Consider the following 12,860-nt stretch of genomic DNA (forward strand, 5'->3'; position numbering starts at 1 on the left):
ACAGCATGTTAACTTCTCTCTTCACTATAGAAACAGTTAGAACTCCAGGCTATAAAGCAGAATAATGCATCTTTATTTCCATCATTAAGAACAGCTACCTGCCTAAGTGTTCTGCAAATAAACACAAGTGCTCCTTTATCATCAGGGTGGACAGGAGGGAACTATTGTCATCTCATGAATAAAGTACTGGGTTTTGTTCTCTCTTCCCCTGACAGATAACAACTCTGGTATTGTAGTCTCACTCTAGAAAAGCTTTTAGCCACTGCTGTTTAGTTCCTCATTTAAAAAAAAAAAACACACAAACAAAAAAAAACCAAACACATAAGCAAGCACTGCCAACATCAAAATACTTTTGCCGTTCTAGTCACAGAAAAGAGCAAAAGGCCATTTTATGTGAAGGTGGAGGGGGGGGGAAGTTTTAAATGCTTATGTAACACAGAGGACTCTCTAGTGCTGCTGATAAAAGTTATTTAAATCCTTCTCCAGTCACCAGCGGGGAGATGCCAGACATCAGTCAAGCACTCAAATTGTTGAAGATACCTGCCTCCTCCCGCCCTGCAAACAGGAGTTATCATCCCAGAATCCCAGAAAGGAATACTATAAAAAAAAGCCAGTTCTCGGGAGCCAGCAAGCCCAGGCATTGGAACCGAGGCTGACAGGGCAGGACAGAGGCACAGCTCACCCAGCCAGAGCCCGCCAGCAGGGCCACCCTCACCCACCTCAGCCGTCCATTTAATCCTTTGTCTTTTACTTGCCAGCTCTGTGTATACTTACTGGTCTAGAAATTAAAAATACATGGACTCTCTTGCATTTCATACAGTATAATTTCTCTTTCAAACTCCTATTAGCAGGTGAAATGCTGCACACCACAAAAAAAAAAACCCACAGTGACACAATTTTGCACCTCACCCTTCAGGAAGCGCACGTTCCGACACAAGGTTTGCAGTACAGTAATGGCAGCAAAACTTCACACCCCGTCACTTAAAGTTCCATCGTGAGGAAAGCTTTGTATTTCCCACACACAATGCTGCAAAGTCTACTACCTGACAGCTGTGCTTTCACACAGCTGGGGGGGGGGGGGGGTAAGCAACAGAGACAACTGAAACACGCAGTGGGTTTAAACACACCAACGTTCTACTTACAAACACTGCGTAACCATACCTGGTGATGGAAATTACCAAAAAGGACTGTGTTAACTTACACAGGCCTAACGAAGTTTTAAATGCCAAACACTAACCTGTCTGCTTGCGTTATCAGCACTTGACTGTAGTCTCTAAGGAAACCAACGAGCCCCCATAAACACATGCAGGCTTCTCAATTATTTTCTTCTAGCATAACCTAATGGCATTGGGCACCAGCTGTGCAACACAGGGTGGTTCTTCTCTCCCAGCACCGCCTTCCCTTGCTACACACCACAAGCCGTATTTCTGCTGCCTCAGAGGCAGCACCTCGCCTTCTCTTTCCTACTGGTAGCCCAGTTTACAAGCACCGACTCACTTTCCTCCCAGTGAAGGCCTGCCATTAACTTCTAACCTCACAGTTCAGGGAGCGCTCAGCATCTCTCCTCCCCTCGTCTGCGGGCCCGCGCGCCCCGCCGCGCCTCTCCCACGCGGAAAAACACCGCACGGAACACGGGCTTTTTCTAGGCGCTGCTGGGCGCCCTGAAATACCCCAAAAACGGCCGCACGCCCACATCGGCCGCCGGCAGGAGCACGCCCAGCCCGCAGGAGCAGTACGGAAGTCGCTGCAGCCCGGCGGCCACCATTTCATGCCCCGCCTCGCCCCGCCCCGCCCCTCCCAGCGGGAGGAAGCAGGGGGCTGCCTCCAGGCAGAGGCTGGAAAGAAAGGAGGCTTAAGCCCTTTCTTCCTCACGGAAACAGCCCGGTTCGCAAGCTGCGTGGGGTGTAGGTGTGTCCCCCAGGGCCTACCCCGCCATGACATGGCGACCAGGGAAGGGGCAGTGGCCAGCGACGCGGCAGGGAGCTGGCCTCGCTGCCCGGCGCGGCGTAGCGCGACCCATCGCTGTCCCTATCTGGTCGATGAGGGTGCTGGCGCTTCTCTGCTGCCTGCTGCAGGCGGGCAGCGCAGCCCTCCTGCCGCCTGCGGGCACCTGGCTTGGGCAGGAGGGCGGTGGCGGCGGTGATGCGGGCCGCCCTCCATGGGATGGAGGCGGCCGGGAGAAGGAAGCGGCGGCGGCGGCCCTCCGGGTAGGTGTCCCTGCCAGCACTGACACTCGCGACCGCGCTACACAGCGGGTCCTGCTGCCGCCGCGCTGGCCGCGGGCTCCGCCAGGGGAGGAGGGGTGGCGAGGTGCTGCTCTGCCGCTGCTAACCGGGGGACCGGGCGGTGAGACGGGGAGGAGGGCGGCACGGCAGAGCCCTCCTGCTCCGGCATCCTTCGCTGTTTCGTTTTCCGCCGCCCTGCCCGCTCGGCTTCCCGTCGGGTTGCTGTGGTTGGGACGTCGCCGCTTTTCTCCCTTCCCCCGTTCCTGACGCCAGGTGTCAGCCTGGGACCGAGTCGCGGCGGAGCCCTGCGCCGGGAGCGCGGTGCCCGCCGGCGGCGGCGGGGCCGCGGGCAGCGCTGCCGAATGTTCTGCCCTTGCGCGACGAGCCGGCGTGCGCCAGCAGGGCTGGTCTGCTGAGAGAGCGCGATGAAGACTCCGTAAACGTAGAAGGTGGTGTTAAGTTTTCGGTCTTTCATGCTGAACTTTGTCAGCAGAAGAGGTTGGGGAGGGGAGTGTCAGGTTGTCCGGCTTCTGTAGGTCACACCCGAATTTTTCACCCTTATAATTTAAAGTTTACGGTTTTTTATGTCTTTAGGCCATTGTACTGTTCTTTTGCTTTATAAAGACTTAAAGCAAGACAGGGTTAACTCTCATCTGAAGACATATCTGTGAACCACAAGGTTTGTTGTGCTGTCAAAGAAGGACATCAGATGAGTTTAACGCAATTTGTTCTCAGCTTGCCTGTTTTGTCTGTCTCATATCAATGTTTTACCCCCTATGCACTTAACAAATGCTTTATTGGTATCTTTCTTGGAGTTTAGATTAGTTTAATGGCTTTCATATTGGTTTGATAGGAATCCACGATGAATCTGAACTGAACAGCTGTCCTGTTATCTAAGTTCATAGTTACTGTTGCTAACCTTTTCTTTTTCTGCTCTTATGGTTTTGTCACTACTTCTAACTTAATTGTTTTTTTTTCCTTCAGGAAAGCGCTAAAAGAATTAGATTACTGAATTCATCATCAAAAGATAATACAACTGCTCTCTATGGAATAAATAAGTTTTCTCACTTGTTTCCTGAAGAGTTCAAAGGTACATTTTCTGGCTGCTCTTAATGCCTTTTCTGTTATTTTTCATATTCTTTCCCAGAACCTTTTATCTTTCACATTTACAGATTCTTCCAGTGCTGATAGTCAGCTAGTTTACAATGTCTGGTACCAAACTGTAAGTACTTCTGAAGGATACTACAATTGTCTTCACGTTTCTCTACACTTGCAAGGTTGAATTGCCCAGAGCCTGAATTTCATTTAGAATATAGACTCTTTCCTTCTTTCCTTCTTTCCTTCTTTCCTTCTTTCCTTCTTTCCTTCTTTCCTTCTTTCCTTCTTTCCTTCTTTCCTTCTTTCCTTCTTTCCTTCTTTCCTTCTTTCCTTCTTTCCTTCTTTCCTTCTTTCCTTCTTTCCTTCTTTCCTTCTTTCCTTCTTTCCTTCTTTCCTCACTAGGCCTTAAAGCCTACTTCAGTTGCAACAGTTGTAAAATTGAGAAATACACAAGGTTTTTGGGTGCTCCGAGTTCCTATTCCCTACCTTAAGACAAAATTGGCTGTACAATGATAGCCATGACTTTCAGGAGGAATATGACACTAAGAAAACTTGTCTGATACCTAGCCTAATCTTCCCTTCTTGCCATTAAAATTTGCTGTTACACGTTCTATTCTTGGAGGGATTTCACACTTTTTTTTTTAGTTTTAAATTTTTAAGGAGCCTTTTTAAATGAAAAAAATAGCAATTTGAGTGTGTTCCAGAATCTTTACATTATTCTTCTCTTATTTTCCCTTCTTGCCTGACTAAAATAATGTTTTCTAGTAGGTAAAGTGCTGTGAAATTTTCAAACAAAACTTGTTTTATGGAATGGTTATTGATCAGCTGTATTAAATCTTTATACTTTGTACCCCCATCCTCTACATGGAACATTTCTGTTCTCTCTAGGACTGTGGGAATATTTACATTCATTCTGGAGTATAATGATTATTTTAAAATAGATGAATTTTCTAAGGATCTGAGAATGAGATGTAATCTCATGATTGTAACTGCAGATCAAAGTTACCTTGATCATGGCTTCTAGTAAAACAGTTGTTTGTGGGTTTTTTTTTTTTAGTTAGTAGATTTTTACATGTTTGTATTCTGTGTTTAGCTATTTACTTAAGAAGCATACCTCACAAACTTCCCAGATACATAAAAGTGCCAAAGGGAAAGGAAAAACCTTTGCCAAAGAAATTCGACTGGAGAGACAAGAAAGTCATTGCAGAAGTGAGAAATCAGCAAACAGTAAGTCCTGGTGTTTTCCTTTTGTGGTTCTCAAGCATTGTTCAAGGCAGTTCCAGCAGGTGCATCATGGAGCACGGTGAAGGTTTTGGAAGGGACCTGCACTGCCTCAAGACTCCTTGGAACACTTGCATGAGCATGGCTGGTTGAACATACAAAGTCACGTAGCATTTTAGGCAAAGTGGGATTAGACTTAAAAGCATGAGATTAAAAGTTGTGCTTTTAGAAGTCGTGCAATTATAAAATTCTGTGTAATACATTTTTTTGATCTAGTTAACTAAATCTGCAAATATTTTGCATCACGTGTATTTTGTATTTTTCTGAAGATACTGAAGTTTCAAGTTCAGTACCTGACCTTCTCTCTCCGTTTCACCTGTATAGGTTATAGATCCTTTGCTGTTGTTTTCTCTCATCATTGGATGCCCTTGGCTAGTCAACACCCATGTCTTTACCATTGAACAACTCGGGGGATGTGTTCATGATAGGAAGACAACCAGACTTCACATGATTACAGTTTATCCCAAAGTGGTTATGGTCATTAGTAAGAAACAAACAAGCTGTTAAATCCCCAGTGTCTTTCCTTTCTGTGCTTCACATTGCATAACCTGGAGCTTGCCTAGGAATAAATTCTGCTTCCTATTTTACATGCCACAGTTTAAAGAGTCTAGAACTGCAGTATAGATTCTGTTACTGTCTAAGAATTTTTCTGTTACATTTAATTTTAGTTTACTGTTTCTTGAACTAACCTATTTCTATAAAACTCTTCAGACTGTTGTAGGCTGTCTCCTTGAGTGCATCCTTTTCAAAAACTTACTAACTACTGTGGTTAAAAAGCCTAAGCTTTTTAAGCCCCTGAGCTTTAAGTCCTGAGCCCCAATCCTTTAAGAAAATAGATATCTTGCAGTAAAAAGCATCCTCAGACCTATCTTAAAAGACAAAAAATGAATCAGGAAGTAGTCCTTAAAATAAGACAAACGCAATGCAGGAATCCTTAAAGTAAGACACCCATAATACATTTCTGGCTTTCAGAGAGCAGTATGGGGGGGGGGGGGAAACAGTTCAATATTTTAAATATCTGATTAAATTTCTTTATTATTGTCCTAAAAACGAAGCTCAAGGATGATGTAGTAAATGAAGAGATAAGAAGACCCTTTTGACTCTTTTTTTTTTTTTTCTTTTCATACCAGGCTTAAAAACAAAGCTGACTTTTTCTTTCTTCCCTGTTTCCTTTCTCTTTCTACCAGTGTGGAGGCTGCTGGGCTTTCAGCGTTGTGGGTGGTATAGAGTCTGCCTATGCAATTAAAGGAAATAACCTGGAAGAACTCAGTGTGCAGCAGGTTATTGACTGTTCATACAACAATTATGGCTGCAGCGGGGGATCCACTGTTAGTGCTTTGAGCTGGCTGAACCAGGTTTGAAAATGTTCATAAATCTTGAGCCCTTCCTTAGCTTTCATATTAATGTTGTTTTTTACTGGGGAAAAAGTGATGGGGAAGGTGGATTATACAGCTGATCTGATTTTCTGATGTATGTATGTATATATGCATATATATGTGTGTGTGTATACATGTACTTTATTTAGTCTGGAATCAAGAGAAAGTTTGTTCAAGCAGTATTGAAACTTGATTGGAATTTTATTGTGTATATATGTTCTTGTGAATGTAACAAATCAACCCACAGGGGCTGATAATCATGTTCCTTGAAAGCTGCAGTACTTACACTGAACTCAGTTGGAACTGCAAACGTAGAGTACGAGTGTAGAAGGAGCTGTTTATCTACCTGTCATTTTGTGGGTTTGAGTGTCCAGTTTAGGCAATAGCATCTGGGGAAAAGGAGGGGTGTTGATTTTCTGCTTTCAAATTTCCATGGTTTTTGTTGCAAACATTGTAGAATCACGGAGGAGTGTGGAGAACCTCAGAATAAAATTTAGTGCATTTACCTTTGTTTCACTTGCAATGCAAAACGATGAAAATGCAGAGATTCTACCTTAGTCTACCTTAGTTGTAGCTAACACATTTCATTCATGAAAAATGCAGAATTTGTGTCAATAATATATGTAAGCAGGAACATTTTAGTATCTTTGAAATAAAAAGTACTCTCTAGGATGACAGTTTGAGTTACAAGAATATAAAAAGAGTTCCTTGGGTTTTTTTTAAGTTTAAAAAAAAAAATGATTGTCCTTAGCAAGGAACTCTGTGACCCCTGAAGATTCATATAACCCCAGCTAATAACAGTCTAGATGACTTGTTTAAGTTTGCATTTAAAGAAAGACAGAGGATATTCATCTGGATTCCTCTGAAGCAAAATTCCCTCTTACTTGTCAACAGAGGGACTACAAATGAATTAGACTGGAGAAGACGCTGTCATAAACATACTATACTACAGAAGACAAGAAAACTATAAAAGGGTGATGCAGTAGCTTTGTAGTTGGACTTTGAACTGTGGCAGCCATTATAGTGCATTATATACTGGCATGAGGGTTTGATGCTAATAGCAGAATTGGACTTAATTTCAATAATTTTTATAACTGTTCTTGGAATATTTGTGGTTCTTGAACTGTCCCAAGGAGAGCATAATTTTGTGTGTGAGTGTCATTTGAAGAGAATGAATAGTCATTTGTTAAATGAATGCATTGTCTCCGTGTCTTGAAATTGATGAGATGGTTCATGAGGCTAGTTTAAACCAGAGATACCTTTTAAATTTTGTTCACCATTTAAACACTTCTGAATCCCTTCTGAAGCTTTCTCCGCAAAGAAGGAAGCTAGAGACAGTAAATATCTTGTTTCCCAACATGACATTCTTAAACACAAAGAATTTTGAGTGAGTTCTGTGGTCATTTTCAGTGCGTTTTGATCTGCATAGTGTTAAAGTCAAATGCATTAAATTCTCATTCATCTCTCTTCTTACAGACAAAAGTAAAAATTGTGAGAGATTCAGAATACGCTTTTAAAGCTCAGACAGGACTGTGCCATTATTTTGGTCGCTCGGATTTTGGAGTTTCAATAACAGGATTTGCTGCGTATGACTTCAGGTAGATACTATTGATTCTTTTTATTTGCTGTACTTTTCCTTCTGGGTTCACTAGCTGTGGAGTAAGCTAGAGCCAACAGTGCATTGACCAGCCAAAGGTTATCAGGTGGATTGCATCAGTTCTGTACCTGTGTACTGGATAAGAATTAATACACAACATTCTTTAGGGTTATAGCTTGCCACAATAAATCCACTCAACTCTGCCGTCGCTAAGCTTTTTCAAATTAGAAAGAGTAAGTAATTTTCTTGAAATCAGGTATTTTCAGTTGGCTGTGTTTAAAAGTATCAGAAACGGTAAATCCTAGCATTAGTAATTGGAATTTGTTGAAAATTTAGGAAGTATTCAGTTGTTTCAGTATTCATCCATTTACATACTCACTCACATCCTCCTCCAGTCCATGACTTAGCAAACAATATTGTCAAAAAAATTTTGTAAAGACAACCAGAGTTTTTAAGGTTTCTGTTCCAAGAAAGTTTTTTTTTCTATTTTTTATCAGTACAATACAGCTGCATACTGAACTTCCAAGACAAGAAACATAGTTTAGACTAGGAATTGAATTACTAAGTAACTAAAATCAATTACAGCTGTGCTTTGCCAGTCTGTATTTGCCAAATTTAGTTATTGCACATGTCATGCCATGATAAGGATTTCCTGTTCCAGTATATTACATAAGTAAAACTGTATGAGGATGCTAATGGTAATATCTAATAGTGGTAATGTCCTGAGTTTTGATATGTTTGAAATACATATTTTAATGTATTATTATGTATGATATAAGAAGTACTTCAGTGTGTTTGAAAAAATAGTGGGAAATAATAATATAGACTAATGGTTTGTCCAAAGCTGGTTTTTAATTGAGGAGAGTGATATGTAAAAGGTATGTGGTGCTCACCATTGCCCACTGACTTGACACAGAAACCTACTTCTTCTTCATAGCCTCATATCTTTGGATCTACACCTTTCCCATGATCTCTGTGCCCTATATTTGTATTATCGTGTGGTAGTATATGAAATACATATTTATTGATGTATGTTATGTGGTGTGTCGAACTTACAGGAAATAGTTTATTTTATTTGATTTTTAAATTGTACTTAACAAGTAGATTACTACCTCTCCAGTTGCTTTAGTGTGCTAACTTAAGTCACTTGGCATTATCACTCACTCCTTTCGCAGCGGTCAGGAAGAAGAAATGATGAGGATGCTTGTTAACTGGGGCCCTTTGGCAGTAACAGTAGATGCGGTTAGCTGGCAGGATTATCTTGGTGGGATCATACAATATCACTGCTCCAGTGGAAGAGCAAATCATGCTGTTCTTATCACTGGTTTTGACAGAACAGGTGCGTTTCCGTCAACTGAACTTCAACTCAGTAGGTTTTGTGCTTTTTCTCTTACTTGCAACTTGCCTCCTGTAGAGCAGGTGATTAAAATCCAGAACTGGGTGTTCCATTGAGAGCTGTCACATTAATTCTGGAAGTGCAGCCTGATCCCAGGAGAAAAACTCTTCTGGTCTGTATTCTCTCAGTTCTATGGGACTTCATGTCCTTGTAAAATCACAATAACAGCTATATGTGTCTTTATGTTAGCAGAGGATATATCCAGTTTGTTCAACACTGGACTATTAGCTCTGTCCTCTATGTAAACAGGAGTACATTTCACTGTCCTATATCATCAAACCATCAGAAACTATGAGATATGAAAATGGTAGTTAACTCCAAAGAGTGTTAGAAGCTTTTTGTGCTTCCCACGTCTCATGTTGTCTCTTGTTCATGAAAATGTCTCTTCCAGGTAGTATCCCTTACTGGATTGTACAGAACTCTTGGGGCCCCACATGGGGAATAGATGGCTATGTTCGTGTTAAGATAGGCAGCAATGTCTGTGGTAAGTCTGACGAAAATAATTAAAGTGGTAAAGGCCACATGCTGGGCTATGTTTCTCCATGTAACTAAAGCAATATAATGGGATCCTCAGAGAGGAAATACGAATCATTGCTATGTTTGAAAAGAGGTTAGGTGATTCCAGGTGGAAATGTAAATAAAGCAGTTGCTAGTTCAACCAAGCCGTGTAGTTGAATGATTGAAAAACACCATGCAAAGGTAAAGCCCTATAAGGCATAACAAATAAAGTGCTATTGTACCTTACCATGTGGAGGTAACGGCGTTTTAAAGTGTACAGTCGTGTATGTAAAACAGCTGCTGTCCTTGTCTGATGGATGCAATTATCTCTGGGCTCAGTTTAGCAAACGGATACGGAAAGTGGATCTGCCTGTGCTTGGGAATTGTGTACCCTGCTTGTGGCTTTTCTTGTAGGATAGAGGTATCTACTTTTATTGCTAGTTCCATCTTCCACCCTGCTACTGTCTGCATGAGATTTTTGTTGGCATTTGAGGGGGTTTTGTAGTGTTAAATACCCAGTTTCTTCCAAGTTGCTGGATATGGAGGTAAAGCAGATGAAGCTCCTGTTTATCAGCAAAGATTGCTGAGCCAAATTGCTGGGATTGGGCTACTAGGTAGTAAGTGTTGTGTGTCCATGGAATTGTTGTCTGTTAACACTGTAGGTCTTCTGTTGGCTTTCCCTTCCATGGATGTTTCAAAGTAGCTCTCATGGTCATTGTAAGAGGCGTTAGGTGATGTAAATCATCTGCAAATAAGAATAGATAATACTCAGTTTCCCTGCACTCAGTGAAGATCAGAACAATGTATGCAATCATAGCTTTTCTGTGTTGCTGAAATTTTTCTTCTTTTTGTTGTTGTATAAACTATTTGGAAAGAGAAATTTATAAGTAGTGGTAATTAAAGCAATTCAATTGTAGGAGTGGTCAGGAATAATAGCTGTATTACTTTCAAAATCTGTTGTTTCAAAAAGCACGATCTTTCACGTTTTCTGTGGTCCGTCACACAAGAACAATCCAGCAAAGGCCAGTAGTTGGTCTGTTTCCCTCACAGGTGTCTTGTGATTTAAAGGTGCTCTGGCACCACTTTTGAGGGTATAAGAGCCATCACCCTTTGATACCTTCACAGGCTGTAATCAGACTTTGCTTTTAGTGCTGGAAGGAGTACAAAGATGCAAAAAGAACTGAGCACGAATAAAAGTTGTGTTTGGGCTGTGTTGGTGTGTGTATGAGTGTTGAAAACTGTGTCTTATAATGGAATTTGTGCTCTCTAGTCTCTTGGTGAGCTTTAAAAGCTACATAGCTTCATATTGCATATGCGTTGCTAATGAATATGATTAAAAGGGACGAGGATATCAAGGTCTAGATTGCCTTTCAGCGCCCAGATTGGACCAATGCTGAATCCTTAAAAGGATCTAAAGTTTTGAACATGAAAGCAGAGGAAAGAAGAGTGTAGAGCACAACTGTAAGTAGTGTCAGGCAATAAAGAAATTAAAGGGTTGCAGCTGATTGCCCCCACTCCCAGCAGTTCACCTACTGTCATGACATGGAGGAGAACAGACATTACATGACTGTGAATTCAGGGAGCTTATTTCTGGCAAGTCTCCACTTCCAGTATTTATTAATTTTGTTTGTTTGTTTCATTTGTAGGTATAGCAGATACAGTTTCATCAGTATTTGTTTGACACTTACTGGCCAAAGACCACAGTTACTATTTGGATAAGTTTGGCACACGCTTTATGTGAAGATTTACTTCAAAGCAACATTTTCTAAAACAAGAAATGACTGTAAGGGCAATTCCTGCTTTTAGGCAGTACAGGAATGGATTGGCTGGAGTTTTAAAAAGTGTTTTCATTCAGAATGTGTGTTGTGTGTCAAATCTCTTGTGGAATAAGAAGATTGGGAACCAACTGCAGAGTACGCAGAAAGAAGTTACAAAGATGGACTGAAACTGTGAATGTGAACTCAATACAGGTGTGGAATGCTTCTCCATAAAAAAATCTTACAAGGAAAAAAGTGATGAAAAATGATAAGGAATTTGGATCAATAATATGTCAATATAATCAAAGTGCTTTGAATATACAAAGAGCCATGATTAGGTCTGCTTGTATTGCAGGGGAGGAAGGGCAGTTGGAAGAAAGTACTCACTCTGTTTTGCTTTATTACTTGCCTTGGCTTTGTCAGAGGTGCTAGAAGATACATACATTTTGTCTTTCTCCTTTTTGTGAAATCTTACTTTTCCTCTACAGCTAGAATAATAGAAGAGGGAAATGGGTGGTTGAAGTTCTTTCCTGAGCACCCACCGTCTCTGAAGTGCTGCAGTACTTCAGTTTCAGCTTTCAGACCCTTATGGGGTAAATATAACTTCACAGCTCTCCAGAGCAGGGAATGCATTTTGGAAAGTGCATGGAATATCAGTGTCTTCTGCATTAAATTGTTAGATGAATAGAAAAGTAAGAAGTAAACCTATTTAGACAAACCGAGGCAGTTCTAGTGGTTTAACATCCTGTGTCCCGGCAGGATGCCTGTGTTTGCAAATCAGCCTTTCCGTGCTTTGAGAGCTGTGTCAGTTTCACTTCTGTCACTTCACTTCTGTTAGTTGGTGAAGTCTTCTCCACTTCACGACTAACAGTGAAGCCAGTTGCAAAGCAGAAATTAAAAACCTCTTCTATTATAGAGAAAATTGTGAGGGCGGGGGTTGTTAATATACATTTGCTACCTTTAGAAAGTCAGCAATTACAGGAATACTCCTAATAGAATGGATGTTAAATTTTCCTACATTAATTGAATTCATAGGTGGGACTTGCTGGGAATCCAAAGGGTGTTCAAGCCCTGCTGACCTGTAAAACTGTGCTTGCAGGCAAATGTAGTTAGAATTTGCAACCAGACGTGTAATTGTAAAAGGCTCTGAATCCTTCATCCGGAATGTTTTACTGGTATCCTTTCTGAAGCACTACCTACCTTAAAAAGTATTTAAGCAATTCTGTAATTTTTGCACTCAATTACTGTATCATGTTAATAGATTAGTGTATTATTCTCTTTTTATGACAAATGCAATCAGAATTGTCCATTGTATGTATTGTCATTTTAGTCCTTCTAAGTATTAATATTTTAAATGAAAGGAAGACCAAGTCCTATGTTTCACTACTTCAGGTTCTGCTACTTACTGAATTTACTGGCTGAAAACTTCAGAGTAACAGAAGGGTAAGTCTTCTGTAGTCTTACAGTCTTCTGTAGCATGGCCTTCCCTTAGCAGTTTACAAACAACAAATAGCACACTTCCATAGCTGGAAAGCAATAGCCAAAGCTCTTAATTGATGAGCAGTGTTGTTATAGTAGTATCAAACACAGATGTTCCACCAGTGTTTTTGAGGTGATACTACCAGGCATAAG

General features: G+C 41.2%; 1 protein-coding gene across 1 annotated transcript; it reads left to right on the forward strand.

Moving 5' to 3' along the window:
• Positions 1–1,931: 1,931 nt before the first annotated feature.
• CTSO (cathepsin O) lies at positions 1,932–11,152 on the forward strand. Its single transcript, XM_086612234.1, has 8 exons — positions 1,932–2,207; positions 3,210–3,315; positions 4,417–4,550; positions 5,792–5,959; positions 7,457–7,578; positions 8,753–8,946; positions 9,365–9,457; positions 11,118–11,152. The coding sequence occupies exons 1-8, from the start codon at positions 1,935–1,937 to the stop codon at positions 11,150–11,152; spliced, it is 1,125 nt and encodes a 374-aa protein (XP_086468360.1). The 5' UTR covers positions 1,932–1,934.
• The last annotated feature ends 1,708 nt before the right edge of the window (positions 11,153–12,860 follow it).

Source organism: Tauraco erythrolophus, chromosome 5 (genome assembly GCF_009769465.1).
Source record: "Tauraco erythrolophus isolate bTauEry1 chromosome 5, bTauEry1.pri, whole genome shotgun sequence".
NCBI lineage: Eukaryota > Metazoa > Chordata > Aves > Musophagiformes > Musophagidae > Tauraco > Tauraco erythrolophus.